Source organism: Eschrichtius robustus, chromosome 15 (assembly GCF_028021215.1).
Source record: "Eschrichtius robustus isolate mEscRob2 chromosome 15, mEscRob2.pri, whole genome shotgun sequence".
NCBI lineage: Eukaryota > Metazoa > Chordata > Mammalia > Artiodactyla > Eschrichtiidae > Eschrichtius > Eschrichtius robustus.
In genome coordinates this window covers 81894020-81910112 of record NC_090838.1, presented here as the reverse complement: position 1 = coordinate 81910112, position 16093 = coordinate 81894020, and the positions used below count along the sequence as shown (strand labels likewise).

The window sequence follows — 16093 nt, the reverse complement described above, 5'->3', positions numbered from 1 at the left end:
CAGAGTATCACTTCTTCAGTTAGGAATGGGAGGAGGAAGACTTCAATATGATTATCTAACATCTACTCAGAAAAAAAGTAATCTAAGATCTTAAGTGGCTTCCCAAAATGTTTGCAATATCACAGTTCTTATCATATCTATAAGCTATCTATAAAGCTTATGATCAACCCTAAACCAAATTTTAGACAAGGTCCCTCTTTATATCTCAATTTTTTTAATATAAATTTATTTATTTATTTATTATTTATTTTTGGCTGCATTGGGTCTTCATTGCTGCGCACAGGCTTTCTCTGGTTGCAGCGAGCGGGTGCTACTCTTCGTTGCGGTGCGCGGGCTTCTCACTGTGGTGGCTTCTCTTGTTGCAGAGCACGGGCTCTAGGCACGCGGGCTTCAGGAGTTGTGGCACACGGGCTCAGTACTTGTGGCTCACAGGCTCTAGAGCACAGGCTCAGTAGTTGTGGCGCACGGGCTCAGTTGCTCTGCAGCATGTGGGATCTTCCCGGACCAGGGCTCGAACCCGTGTCCCCTGCATTGGCAGGAGGATTCTTAACCACTGTGCCACCAGGGAAGTCCCTATATCTCAATTTTTGAGTAATCTGAAAATTAAGTTTAGTTCTTTAAAAATAAATAAGTTTGGGGCTTCCCTGGTGGCGCAGTGGTTAAGAATCTGCCTGCCAACGCAGGGGACACGGGTTCAAGCCCTGGCCTGGGAAGATCCCACATGCCGCGGAGCAACTAGGCCCGTGAGCCACAAATGCTGAGCCTGCGCGTCTGGAGCCTGCGCGTCTGGAGGCCGCGATAGTGAGAGGCCCGCGCACCGCGATGAAGAGTGGCCCCCGCTCTCCGCAACTAGAGAAAGCCCTCGCACAGAAACGAAGACCCAACACAGCCAAAAATAAATAAATAAATAAATAAATAATAAAAGTGTTTTAATAAAATAAAATAAAATAAATAAGTTTAGTTCTTTAAAAATAAATAATAATACTTTGAAGTATTAGGTTGTGTTGGTCAAAACTTCACATTTAAAAAGATGACTTTTTAAAAAATATAATGAAACCAACAAGTTGTGAGCTTTCTTAAACATTCTTTAAAAGTTTCCTGTTTATCATAACCACATATCTTTCATTTGTGCCTTGAGGTCTGAAGTTCTATATATAAGGACACCCCCCCCCCCGCACCAAAAGCCTCTTTTACAGAAATTTCTATTTAAAAAAAACAACAGTAAGAATTCAAATTCAGGGGGAACTAATGTGATTTGACCAAGCTCCTGCAAAGTGACAGATACTAGTTCTCATTCTAAATTGTGTTCTTTCCTCCACAATCCCTTGCTCCACAAAGGAGATGTTATCTGTGCTGTCTGACTCCAAAGGCCAGAAAAAGGCCTATTAATTACAACTTACTACCTATAATTTCCAAATTTCCTATTTAACATATAGGGCATTTTGTAAATACGTGCCTATTAGCCTATAAAATTTCTTGACCAGATGTTGGATATTTCAAGTTAATTATTTCAAGCTGTTCTTCCCAGATGGATAAATCTCTTTCCTTTAAGATATATGAATTAATATTATCTAATCAAGCCAACCTCAAAACCTCCACTTTTAGTATACACTAATCTTACCTAAGTATATGATTATGAAAACTATCAGAATGGCCAACTAAAGTGTTTCCAAGTTTAAAAGTAGGCACTTACACAATGGCATGGTTTTTAATCACGAAGTTTTTAATGACATATCTACTCTATGCCCAGTACTACGGTACAGAATACCACTTATTTCACTACTTCACAAATTAGGAATTAATTCATTATGCTTCTATTTATGTCTTCTTACACCTAGACTCTTATCTAAAATCCCAGAGTCCAGCATTCCTTTATAGGGGTAAACGGTTTTTATTACACTGTGCTAAGAGTTTCTCATTTTACATGGGTTGACTGTCAACAGAATCCACCAACATTCAAGTCTCAACTGTATGCAAGGATGAAAAAACTAGGCATTGATTGGTCAAGGCATCCAATTGCCAAAAAGGGCTTTAACAGCAGGAAATGGTACATATAGTTGGCAAATACTACTCATCTGCTAAGGACATCCCAAAGAACTAAGAAGGGGCAGAAGACTCAAGGAAAAAGTAGGTTCAAAGCAAGGAAAAAACCTAGACAAACAAGTTGGGGAAGGAAGGCATTCCCAGCATGCATAAGGAATAAAGCCAGTTAGGAAGCAATCTGCCTCACACTCAAACAGAGTAGCATAAAAATAAGGTTAAAGAAGTCCTTATAATCACACCTAATTAAGATCTGTTGTTATCCCAGTTAAAGAGAATGCCAATGTTCCATCAGAAGATAATTTCTAAACTGCTTTTCTATATACAAGTAACAATTTTATGATTCCTTCATTTGTTCAAATATTTTAGCAAAAACTACATGCCAAGCAATGTTCTCAGTGCTGGGGATACTGAACCCAGCAAAAGAGAGTTGCTCTAACCTCACTCTTATTAAAGCCTAGTGTTTAAGATCTGGAGACAAACTTGGTCAAGTTATTTAACTTGTTTAAGCCTCAATTTCTAACACTAAAAAATGTGGTTTACTATCTAGGATTTTTGTGAGGATTAAATGAAAGTATTTACTGCATGATAAGTATCTATTATGTCTTCACCTAACTTCTTTGTAATCAACTACTAAACATTGTATCTGAGTAAGTGACTTTGTTACAAAGTCTTTCTCTAGATGAAACAAAGTTAACAAGCCTTGGTCTCATTAATTTCAACCTCAACTAAGGAAGCAAGTCAGTCTAGACAGACTTGTACTTCTATCAGTACTAAAACAGTTGCACACTACTTGAATTTCATTCATTCATATTCATTGCAGTCCCCCAACCCACCCCCAAAAACTCAATATCCCTAAGCCCAGGTCTTAGGCATTGTCTTAGTTACTCAGTTCCTGCCTGCATCCCGCCAAACACAATTGGTTTCAATGTTTCAAAAACTGTGTTTTTGCTAACACAACATGCCCTTAAACTTAAACCAATTACTTTATCTGCTACTCAATTAAGGAATGCAGCAATAAATCATGATTGGAAAAGAGACACTGAGTAGATTTCTTACATGAGGGCTGAGTTGTGAAGTCTGTAGGTAAAGCAAAAAATCCACTACAGTCAAAATTGTTCTTGAATTAAAATCCCCGTCGCCTCCAGGTTAGGCACCTTAGTGCAGTGGAAGACACACATAGCCAACTATGCAAGTCTAGACAAGATTTCCTTTCCTAAATCTATTTCTTTATTCTGAAAATGAAGATATCACCACCACTTCAAAGGCTGGGTGTGGGGGAATGTGGAGATTAAAAAGAACACACATAAAGGACCTCCTAGATTCCCTTCCTAACCGAACAGGTCCGCAATCACTGCTGAGTAAGGAAACACCTAGTGTCTCATCATCTGCCAAAGAACTAAAGACTGTAAGGATTAATCTTGTTTCCACTCAAATCGGGTAAAAACAAATGCACTAGAGAGAATTTTACTTGGCAGGTGAAATAAAGCGCCACAACTATGACTGAAATCTACTACACAAAGCCCATTTTATTGAGAAAGATTATTAGCCTAAGCAAATAGGCTGTACCACATTACCTTCTTTCTGTAAACATCAAAACGCACCTTGCTAGGAGTGAAACCAAATTTCACAGTGTATGACAGGAGTCCTCTGGTGGCAGAGCCTTTGATCAGGGAGCACGATGATTAAGAAGGTGGGCTCAAGGGTCAAAACTTTCTGGGTCAGAACACAGGTTATGCCAATTCCTTGAACAGTGTTTCAGCAATCAACATATATTCAACTGCCAATGCGAAAACTTGCTTCCCTTATTTGAGCAGTTTTCAAGAAAAAGCAAAGATAATGACCAAGTGAAGATACTGAAACATATCCGTTACCCAGGATGGAAAACTCTTCTGTTCTGACAAGCTTCCTTCAAGTTATCACCACTTCGGAGTCTTTGTTGGGGACCTTTTTTCAGTTATTTTTGCACAAAGGAGTCTTTGTTGGTACAATGGCTTCCTCACTGGTAGTTTCCACACAATCCTTTCACACCAATACTTCTATTAGGGAGTACGATCAGAATTCATCTCTTTTTGAAAAGATCTAACTGAAAAAGGTTCTGCGTGTCATTCTGATTAAAAATCACTGGCCGCACTTGTTCCCATTTCTCTCCCTCCCCTCAAACACCCAAATGGAATATTTCAAAGCCATCCCTCCAACACACCATATAAGGGGCAGCTCCACCCCAGCCCTCCATATATGGTCATATCCCACACCCACTCACAGACTCATCAGAGACAACCAGGAACCCACTCCTGCCCTGACCCACCATATACGGACAAATACCCACCTTAATATACTGAAGAGAATTAAGCTCCTTCCTCTACACTCACACTTCTAAGTCTGAAAGTTTAAGAAGTTGGGTGAAGAAATTAGAAGGAACAAACAAAAAACCCGACTGAAAGCACTTCTAAGCACTAGCGCTCAATTCTCAATGATTCCAAACGTCACCCACTTGCCCAACTTAATGTTAACAACACTCCCCCTTCGGAGAAATCATCGTACAGCCCTAATGAGGCACAGCGCGTGCAATAACTAATCATGTCTGAGCAACCCTAAGCCCATTATTAAACACGGGCAACTCTAGGCCAAACACACCTCGCTCTACACACCATTTCAAAGACTTTCAAGGTCTACTTTTCTGCACCTTCAGATCAGATGCCAACTTTCTGGTCGCCTTTTCAGAAAAGGGGAGGGAGGGTTGCTGGCTGTCTCGTTACCAAGGTAACTAGGAAACGTCCGACTGCCGAGGCCCGGGAGCCGGTTTTACCTTCAGATCCTTCTTAGTAACGTCGGTGTGGGAGACGGCTCGAATGGTCCCGGAGAGCCAGGGCCACTCGGCGACGCGCTCCAAGTCCCAGCTGTCGTGGCCGCCGTCGCTGCCGTCGGCTGCGGACAGACTGAGGAATCGCTTCCCTACCAATACTGGCCAACTTTCTCCGAGCGTGAGCACCATGGTTTCCACGCTGCAGGAAGGGCTCCTCCCTGCAAAAACACAAAAACAAAATGCAACGGGGGCGGCCGGCGGGAGGGGGCCGGGAAGAGAGGTCGGTGGGGGAGGCCAGGGCGGAGGAAAGGGTCCTAATCCCGATCGGAGGAGGGGACCCCCGGCGGCGGCGGCGGGTGAGACGGAGGACCCCGCACCCGATCTCTCCACCCGCGCCCTCCCCGCCCCCCGATCCCTCCCCCACCGCAAACACTGGCCCAAGCGTCGCGTGACCCTGGCTCTCCCAAGTTTCGCTTTTCCAAAACCTGAAACCTAAACGCAGACAGAGTGAGGGGAGAATTATCTGTGGCTTAAGTGGATTTCAAAGTGTTCGCCCCTCACCCCGGAAAAGAAAAGGCCCCGAAGCAGAGGGCCCGTCCCAGGCGGCCGGGTCCCCGCCCCGGGCAGCCCCGCGGGAGGGACGAGCCCGCCGTTCCGCACTTGCCCCGCCGCCCCGCCCCGCCCCGACACCCTTCTACTCGGCCGCAGACCCCCAGCCTGCGCCGCGGCGCGGGGGCGGCGGGGCCGCGGGCTTGGCGCCTTCACCTTTCTTCCTCCGCTCCCCTCAGCCGAGGCCGCGGCGCTCTTACCCCGCCTCCCGCCTCCCGCCTCCCTGAGTCACCGGCGGCGGCCACCGTTTCCAGCCGCCCAGCCGACTCTAGCTCTCTGACTTGGTTCAAGAGCTCTCACAAGACACGCACAGCCTCCCGGGCCCGCCCCCTCGGAGCCGCTTCCATCGCTCATTGGCTGAGTCCAAGGAGCTGGGCGAGACTCGTGGGGAAGGAGCCCATCGCCATTGGCCGCCCCGGCGAGGGCGGGGCGAGAGAAAAAAACAATTCCTCGGCTGCCTCCTCCCTTTCCCCTCCCCCTTCCGACTCCCGGATGACCCCCATTAGGTTAAAGTACACCGAGCGTAAGCGAGGGATCCCTCCGCCACAGCCATTCTTTCCATTTGTTGCCCCACAGGATGCAAAAAAGTCCCGAGAAATCGGTCATCAACTTTAGGACCCAGAGGAAAATTGCAGTGGTGCACAGATAAGACTGAATGGCGAACCCCAGGGCTGTAAGTGCTTATTGGATTGCTTTTCAAGTGCGTAGGCTGTCGACCGAAGATAGGCTTTTCACTTGGCGGAAGAATATCACAGGAAACGGGTGAGGGCGGTGCAGAGTCAGCGGGGGAGGGAAGGGACAGGAACGTGCGGTTTGAAGCGTACTCAGCTAGAGGGAGGAGCAACGGTGCGCTGGAGACTCGTGCGCAGGCGCTTTGCAGAGCAGAGGCTGGAGCTTGGGCTGCTGGGCGAAATGGCCGCGGGAGGCGCAGGCGCACGTGGTGCTGATCATGGAACGTCTAAAGTCCGCCATTTTGAAGGAAAAATGAAGAAAGGCATGGAGTCCCTGGGAAATGACGTTAATTAAATCTAAAGCAAAAGATGCTGTTCAGTACAACGCAGAATGGGTTTTTTTCTTTTTGTTTTTTAATGTAAAGGGAGGATGAAAAGATATTCTGAGTCTTACAAAGAAATGGAAAGACTAGATCAAGGTCATAATGATGTAAGAGATATGAAGAGGAGGTGTCTTTGAAGGACAAAGGAGTTGAGAGGTGATTGTGTCTTTTGGACCTGAAGTTTTTTGGTTGAATGAAGAAAACATGGAATGAAGTAATTGAAGATCTCTTATTTTATAAAGGCTGATGCTTGACCTGGCATCACATTTAATCTTTAAGATTAAATGAAGATTAAGTGAAGAACTCAAGCTCCCAATTTTACAAGTGTGAAAACTGAGAATCGGAAAAAGTTCAGAAATGTATTCAAGGAATTATAGGTACAAGTTAACTCCAGGTGTTGATTTTCAAAATATATGTTCTGAATACATGACATTAAATAAAAATTTTAATTAAGAATAAACACTGAAGAATTAATTTGACTTTTAATTTGCAGACCATTGAAAAGGGGGGAAATGGAACAAAGAAAACATGTCCAGTACAACATAAGTCAGAATGGGAAGAAGGGAGGAATAAAAAAAGAAGAAAAAAAAAAAACCTAAGCAGAAATACAGTAAATACAAAAAAAAAAAAAAAAATTAGAGGAGTAAGTCTAAATATCAGTATTTACAATAAATATAAGTGGGTTAATTTACTCAGACCTTAAAAAGACACACTGGATTAAAAATAAAATCCATCTGTAAATTGACCACCAGCAAACTCCAACAACAACACAGAAAGCTTGAAAATGGTGGGTTAAAAGAGTTTGTAATCTAATGGTAATTGAAGAAAAGCGATATAGCAATGTTAATATAATTGAAAGCAAAGGCATCAAAGAGAAAAGGATTTTATACTAATAAAGGATAAAGTCCACAAAGATAACACACACTCTTGAACTATTGTGACTCTGGGAACATATTCTAGCCTATGCTAAGACTAAACTTATGAGAAATTTTTGACAATTTGTAATAAGAGTATACTGAAGATATTTATAAATACATCTACCCCAGAAAGAGGCATCTCAGATTTTTAAAATAAGTGAGGGTATGGAGGATCTAGATTACATAATTAACTATTGATTTGAAAAAAAAATAGCCAGGAACAAGTTCTATCAAACTTCAAATAACATATAATTCCTAGGTTACATTCATGGTTCCAGAACTTAGGAAAGATGGAAAGATATCCAATGCATTTTATAAAACTTGCAAACCCCTATTATCCAATCTGAACCAGTAGAGTACAAGAAAGGAAAACTATAGTTCAATCACACTTATGAACAGAGATAGAAAATTCTTATATACAATATCAGCAAGTTAAATCCAGCAGTATATTTTTAAAATAATCACCATGATTAATTAGGATTATTATATGAATATGAGGATATTTCGAGATTAGAAAATTACTATATATCACCACAACAGGTTAAAAGAGAAAAATTGTGTTCATTTTAGTAGAGGCTGAAAAGAACACACACTCACAATGAACACTGAACTACCATGAAAACTAGGAATATTAAGAGCACACACATATTTAATGCTTATTCATGATTAAAAAATAACTTTAAACTTCCTACAAACCTAGGAATATAAGACACCCACCTTAGAAAAACGCCTGCAAATATGAACTAGGAGACATCAACAAGGTTGTTCATTTCAGCATTGTTTGTGGCTGTGAATAATTAGAAATAATCAAAATGTGCTTCAACTAAATAAATAAATGAAATGTGATACATATAGTGAAAAGCTGTAGAGCATTTGAAAGGGAATGAAATATATTTAGATGTACCAATAAGGATAGATTAGCAAAACACATTTTGAATGAAAAAGTTGCATTTGGCAATATTTGAAAATACACACACAAAAATTACACTATATGTGTTCTATGAAATATATATATTAAAACTCATAATGATGGTTATTAGTATTGGAGGGTGAACACTAGTATTGGGGGTGTTGGTCAAAGGTGATTTAGCATTGTTTGTAATTCTCTTATTTTTATAAGGCAAAAGTATTCATGTTACTTTTGAAATTTAAAGCTATATTTTAAATCCTATGAATGTAGTTTACTACATTAACACTCAAGAGTATTCATGACAAATTATTAGAACTAATACAAGCGTCGAGAAGGTGGTGCAATAAAAAATCAACAAAAAAAGATCCAAAGAATTCCTATTCCTCAACAAGCATCAATTACAACATAAAACAGAAAAAATGAAACCATTTATGATCATGAAAGCTACAGAATACCTTGGAAAAAACCATAACATGAAATGAACAAAACCTGTATGAAGAAAATTGTAGAACTTTACCAATGGAAAGATATCCATAAAATGTATGCATAAAAGATTTGAAAAATTCCATTTCCTTATATCACTTGATAAAGATGTCATTTCTCCTCAAATTAAACTACTTTCAAATTAAATTTCTTTCAGTGAATGAAAGAATCAAAATAGAAATACAGTAAGTCCCCTACATACAAACGAGTTCCGTTCCAAGAGTGCATTCGTAAGTCCAATTTGTTTGTAAGTCCAACAAAGTTAGCCTAGGTACCCAACTAACACAATCGGCTATATAGTACTGCACTGTAATAAGTTTATAATACTTTTCATGCAAATAATACATAAAAAACAAACACAAAAAATAAAACATTTTTAATCTTAACAGTACAGTACCTTGAAAAGTACAGTAGTATAGTACAACAGCTGGCATACAGGGGCTGGCATCAAGTGAACAGGCAAGAAGAGTTACTGACTGGAGGAGGGAGGGGAGGTGGGAGATGGCAGAGCTGAAGGATCATCAGCAAGAGGAGATGGTGGGCAAGCTGCAATTTCAGTCACACCTGACATTGATGGCACAGGTTCTGGTTCCTTGCTGGATTCAATTCTATCTACCCTCTTGAAAAAATGATCCAGTGATGTCTGGGTACTAGCTCTTTTTTTTCTCATCATAGATGACATGGTAGCACTGGATTGCATTCTGAACGGCTGCTGCAACCTTCGTGTACCATTCTAGGTTCGGGTTCTATGCCTCAAAAACTAACAGTGCCTCCCAAATAAAGAAAATCCCCTTGCCATTTCCTGCATCGTGAATCTCTTTGGTTCTTCAGTTACTTCTTCTTCCTCTTGTCTCTCTTCCTTCTTTCTCTGGGCCTCCAATTCCATCAGGTCTTCAGTGAAGCTCCTTGTGTTACACAGCAAGGAGTTCAATGAAGTCATCCTCTTGCAGATCTAGCTTAAAATAAAGATACTCTACTACTGTACTCTATACAGTACCGTACAGTAAAATACACAAAAGCACAACCACTTGTAGAGGATACACGCACGTGACAATGTATGCCAGACGCGTGAACTAACTTAAATGATTCGTCATGTGAACGCACGTTGGCATCTTTGAAAGTTCGCAACTTGAAGGTTCGTATGTAGGGGACTTACTGTATGTAAATAATTAAGAGACTACAGAAACAAATCCATGTATATATGAACAATTAATTTATGATTAACACAGCATTTCAAATGAATGTAAACAATAAACTATTCAATATATGCTTTGGGGTCTATTTGTTATCCATTAGGAAAAAATAACAAAGTCAGATCCCCACATCAACGTTCACAAAAATAAGTTCCAGGTGAATCAAAGAGCTTGATATAAAAAATCTAATAAAATATTTTAAGATTCCTTCCCCTTTTCCTTCCTCCTTGTCTTTCTCTTCCTCTTCCTGAACATTTCAGTCCTAAAGCCATTAGGAGTGCAGAGTAAGGTAGGTTTTCATAAGAAGAGGCTGCCTGGCATGGAATATTTGAGCTAATTAGGAGTTACGGCCTGGCATCCCAGAGCCCAAGTGGGATGAAAAGGGTAGATATACAGAAGGTCAACCTGGCATGGGATACCTAGAGCCCAAGTAAGGTGAGGCGGGCATCCATGAATGAGGGTCATCTGGTGTGGTATGTTAGAGTCCAAACAAGGTGAAGAGACTGCTCTCGTTGGGGGAAAGCCTGGCACTGGAAGTTAGAGCCTGGGGAAGGTAAGGAGAGCATTCACTCAGGGACCAGCAAAGGACACTGAGAAGACTAAGAGATACCTTAGAAGTAGGAGGAGAACAGGAGACTGGTGCATCCTGGAAACAAGGCAGGAGAGAATTTCAATATGGAGAACCATTCACAGAGGTCAAAGGATAAGCTGAAGTCAAGGCAGATGGAGGACTGAGAAGCAGGATATTGACACTTCCAACAAATATATTTTAGCCTGGAGGTATTGCCATAAATCACTTCTATTAGTTTGTAAAAACTATCATCCAAGCTCCAGCATAAACATTACATTCAAAATCCTGCCACTAATTAAACGAGTTGACTTTTACCCCAAGGGACGTCAGAAGTTTCCAAAAGCCCTTAAGAAAGTTAGCAACTAGAAATTTGGAGTCTGTTTGGACCTTGATTCCTCAATTGCAGAACAATTAGAATACAATTTTCTGTCTAAATCTGCTTCTCTTAAATAGCACAAGAATAGTGTTTTGTGTGAAAATTTAAATGTTTTATGTTATTTCTGTTAATGCATTGCACCTGTGACAATTAATGAAGCAGACCATCAGTACTAAGCTCCTTGCCTCCTTTTTTTTTTTTAAAGAATTTTTCTGTTGAGGAATCATTTCCAGAGAAATGCACAGATCTTAAGTGACCAGTTCCTTCAATTTTACAAATGCATACATCCGTATAACCCACACCCCTATCAAGATGTAGAATAGGGGTCAGCCAACTACAGGCTACAGGCCAAATCTGACACACCACCTAATTTTCTACAGCCTATGAAGAATGATTTTTACTTTTTTTTTTTTTTTTTTGCCCACCCATGCGGCTTGTGGGATCTTAGTTGCCAGACCAGAGATCGAACCCAGTGCCCCAGCAGTGAAGCACACCAAGTCCTAACCACTGGACCACCAGGGAATTCCATATTTTTACATTTTTTAATGTTTGGAAAAAAACCAAACAGTAGTAATATTTTGTGACCATGAAAACTGTGCAGAATTCAAATTTCAGTGTCTATACATAAAATTAGAACACAACCTGTAAACAGAGGGACCTCATAACTTATTTTCTTCTGTAGTTTCCTTAATGTCTTCAAAATGTGGTCCCTAAATATCTCTAGATAAATTCCCTGGATTAAGTCCACTGGAAAGGCTAATACGCCCCCCCCCCACACACAAAAGAATCTCTTTCTTAAAATCATATATTTCAGTTACTGACTTCTTACCATCTGGCTGAATGACTCTGTAAGTGACAAAATATTGTTTCAAAAGTTTTGTAGAACTTGTCTTTTAGTTAGTTGACTTATGGCTGAATATATTGTTATTTCTCCAGCTGTTTTCTGTTCTACAACTCCGACCTCAACAATCTGTGCAATGAGTGGAAAAGGGAAAGAGGGAAAATTTCACATGGGACAGTTCCTAGATGCAACCTATTGTTTGTTTTTTTCCCCCAATGCTTTATTATGAAAAATTTTAAATATTACCCATATGCCTACCATCTAAGTTCAACAATTAACATTTTGCCGTGGTTGCTTTATTTATATAATTTTATTTACATGTATATATATAATTTTTTTCTGAACCACGCAAATTTGCAAATATCATTGAACTTCACCACTAAATACACCAGTGTGCATCTTCTAAAAATAGTCTTTTCTTACAAAACTATAGTATTGTTATCTAATATAATTTAACATCCTGTCAATTTTCAACTTTCTCCAATCATTTTGAGTTTAATTTTGAAAAACAGGCATTCTTGGATCTCAAATATTCCCTTAAGGAAAGAGATGATAAATAATCTATAATTAAGAAGTTTGGATCTTTCCCTGGTCTCTAAAACAAAGTGAGAACTAAAGGGATTTAGTTCATTAAAGTTGAACAAACAATTCTTTTATGCAAATCTTTCTGTCTCCTTCCTAAGAAATCACAGGGTAGTAATCATCCCTACGAAGTTTCCCAAATAAAAGATTATACATGTTTGGATTCTTAATATCTACCCCTCTCCCCCAACAAAAAGTGATTAACTGATTTTAAATCTTGATGATGATAAGTTCTGGCTTTTCATAGTTAAATGATTTGGGATGCCTAAAAAAAATTTTTAGAACACAGCCACACCCATTCGTTGTTTTATGTATGGCTAATTTCATGCTACAACAGAGATTGTATGACCCCCAAAGCCTAACATATTTACTCTTTACCCCCTTACAGAAAAAATCTGCCAAACCCTGACAGAGAACATTCCATGACCCCTGAATGTTCCTAAGTGTTATTTTCTAGTCAATACCCCTGCCCAGAGTAAACTTTGTTCCAATGTCTATTACTATAAATTGACTTTGCCTGTTTCTGAATTTTATTTAAATGACATAATACAGTATGTATTCTTTCGTGTCTAGCTTCCTTTACTCAGCATGTTTTTGAGATTTATCCATGTAATTATATCTATAAGATGTTTATTTCCATTCATTGCTAGGTAGTATTCCATTGTCTAAATATGCCATATTTTGTACCTCCATGCTCTGTATAATATCTGAATTGTTTTCAGTTCTTGGCTATTATGAATAATGTAATTATGGGGGACTTCCCTGGCGGTCCAGTAATTAAGACTCCGTGTTTCCACTGCAGGGGGCTTGGGTTCAATCGCTGGTCGGGGAACTAAGATCCCACATGCCATGAAGTGCAGCCAAAAAAAAAAAAAGTAATTATGAATATGTTTGGGTTTAAGTCTATTTTCTTAGTGTTTGGTTTCTGTTTGTCTTATCTGTTCTGCCTTTATACTTTCCAACATTTTAACTCTTTCTGCTACTGTTCATTCCTTCCTGCAAAATCAGATTTCTACTTCATAGTATTTCCCTTCAGCCTAATGAACTTTTAAAAATGGATTATCAACTTATTCAGTAATTTAGATGGCATAAGGACAAATAATCTGATAATCTGATAATTGCTCACTGTGTAATTCTGACTACTGACAATGCTAAGCCAAGAATTTGATATATATTCCACTCAGTTGTATTACAAGTTTCCATGTGTGTGATTTGATCAACAACAACAAAAATAATGTACACAATGTCAAGCTGTTTTTCCTTTTTCTTTTTAAGAGCAGCTCAATGATTTGGGGAGTATTAGTACAATACAGAAAACATAAGGGGGAAATGATATTTAGAATTTTACTTTGGAAAGAATTAATGAGAAAGCAAATTGGAAGATAAGACTTCATCTTTGTTTTCAAATAAGTGATCTTAATTTTTCTATATAGAACAAGTTTAATTCAGTTAATTATAAATATACCTAAACCATTAATTTTTGCAGCTTTCAGGTAGAGCCCAGCACTTTTACACTAATGAACTAATTTTAGTAGATCTTACAGTGTACAGATGTGCTGCAGATAAATTCTTTCAGCTTCTGTCCGTTTAAAAAGTCATACTTTTAGGGAATTCCTTGGCAGTCCAGTGGTTAGGACTCAGCGCTCTCACTGCTGGGGCCAGGTTTGATCCCTGGTCAGTGTACTAAGATCCCACAAGCTGTGAAGCTTGGCAAAAAAAAAAAAAAAAGTCATAATTTTACCTTCATTTTGAAGGATATTTTTGCTAGATATAGAATTCTAGATTGACAGGGATTTTTTTTTCCTTTTACCTTTAAAGATGCCAATACATTATCTTTTGATCTCTATTATTCCTGATGAGAAGTCAGACATTATTCTTATCATTGTTCCCCTGTATGTAATGTATCTTTTAGTCTCTGCTGTCAAAATATTCTCTTTACCTTTGGTTTTTAGCATTTTGACTCTGATGTGCCTAGGTGTGGTTTCCTTTGTATTTAAACTACTGTAGATTTACTGAGCTTCTTAGATCTGTGGGCTAATATCTTTAATTAATTTTAGTAAAATTCTTAGCCATTATGTCTTTAAATATTTTCATTCCACCTCTGTTCTTGTGGGCATTCATTCACACATATATTAAACTGTTCAGTATTGTTCTACACACTCAGATATTTTGTTTTGTTTTGTTTTCACTCTTTTCCTCTTTGTATTTTGGTTTGGGTAATTTCTAATGACTTGTCTTGAAGCTATCTAATGCCTGTGTGTAACCTGCCCTTTAAAAAATTCTTTGTTTCTTATATCATTTTTTTTTTTTATACCTAGCATTTCCACTTGGCCCTTTATTATAGTTTTCCTCTTTCTGGGGAAATTCCCCATCTGTTAACATATGTTGTCCACTTTTCCAACTAAATCTTTTACATATATATCATGGTTATTTTAAGTATGGATTTTGATTATGCCAACATATGAGACAGCTCTGTGTCTGGTTCTACTGACTGTTTTCTCTCTTGACAATGGATATAATTTTCTTGTTTTTAAAATGTCCTTACACAGGACTTATTTGACCACATTATTTAGGCAATTAGTCTAAGGCTTATTTTGCCTTTCTGAGGACCCTATCCAATGCCCAGTGAATTATGATGCATTCTACTCTGCCTGGTACAACCATGGATTATTCCCAGCTCTCTGGTGATTGTGTTCCTTTCACACAGTTATTACCCTAGCTATGGGTAGTTTACTTACTCAAATGCTCTGATAAGCATTTAGCTAACTACTCAAGGTGGACCTTTTACAGTTATCCAGAACATTTTCTTTGTGCAGCTATTTCCCTTCTGGTACCCTGCCCTGTGAACTCTAGCCTCCTTGGCCTCCCCAGTCTCCCAACTCTATCTGTTCAACTAAAGGAGACCTCCAAGCTCTGCCTGGGTTCCCACTCCTTGCACTGTAACCTGAAGCCTCTCTCAAAAAAAGTAAGCTGGGGCAATTGTAGGGCACACTTCATTTGTTTCCCTTCTCTCAGTTCTGCACCATCCAATGTTATGTCTATGACCCATTGTTTCATATAGTTTGCCTTGTTTTTTAATTTGTTTCAGGCAGGAGGGATGAATATGGTCCTCAATACTCCATCATTCCAGAAGCAGAATTCCATCAAAGGTGCAATTCAGATCAGGGAGGAGAAGATGAATTGTTCAATAAATGGTGCCAGCACATATATTAATTGGGGGTCCTAATTTGCAGTTATAGAGTCCATTGTTGATAGTTTTAATAGAAAATTAATGTATGAAGCAATAGGAGGTAGAATAAAAATTTTCCAGAAGAGTTGGAGAGTTAGACTTTGAAGTGAAGCATTTGGAAACTGAGTTAGCTTGTTCAGCTACCCAAAGGAATGGTTGCACCATTTCTGGTGCTGGCACCATACTTTCCACCATAGATGTGCTGTTGTTGCTGCTGACTTCTTCATGACTTTCTGCTGCACTTCATCACCCTCTTCAGGAACTATATTCAGGTGGAAACTGTCTCCTCATTCTGCTCTTTTCCAACTCAAGACCTCACTTGTGCATACCTGGTTAATGAAACCTAGGTCATATTCCTCTTAGCCACAAGAGAACCTGGGGAATCCTCTTTCCTAGCCACATGAGGAGGCAGGGCACATAACATGAGAATATCCCCAGATATAGAAATGGGATTCAAATGACACAGGTGGCCACAAATAAGA

The 16093-nt window shown here is 39.4% G+C and overlaps 1 protein-coding gene across 2 annotated transcripts in view; it reads right to left on the bottom strand.

Moving 5' to 3' along the window:
- KDM3A (lysine demethylase 3A) overlaps positions 1 to 5707 on the bottom strand; it is a 54272-nt gene extending 48565 nt beyond the window's left edge. For both annotated transcript variants that reach the window (XM_068564008.1, XM_068564009.1), the window contains exons 1-2: positions 5612 to 5707; positions 4850 to 5064 (exon numbers count right to left, since the gene is read on the bottom strand). In XM_068564008.1, the coding sequence (XP_068420109.1) occupies positions 4850 to 5035 (186 nt within the window). In that variant the 5' untranslated portion in view covers positions 5036 to 5064; positions 5612 to 5707. The remainder of the gene's footprint in view (positions 1 to 4849; positions 5065 to 5611) is intronic.
- Positions 5708 to 16093: the final 10386 nt, after the last annotated feature.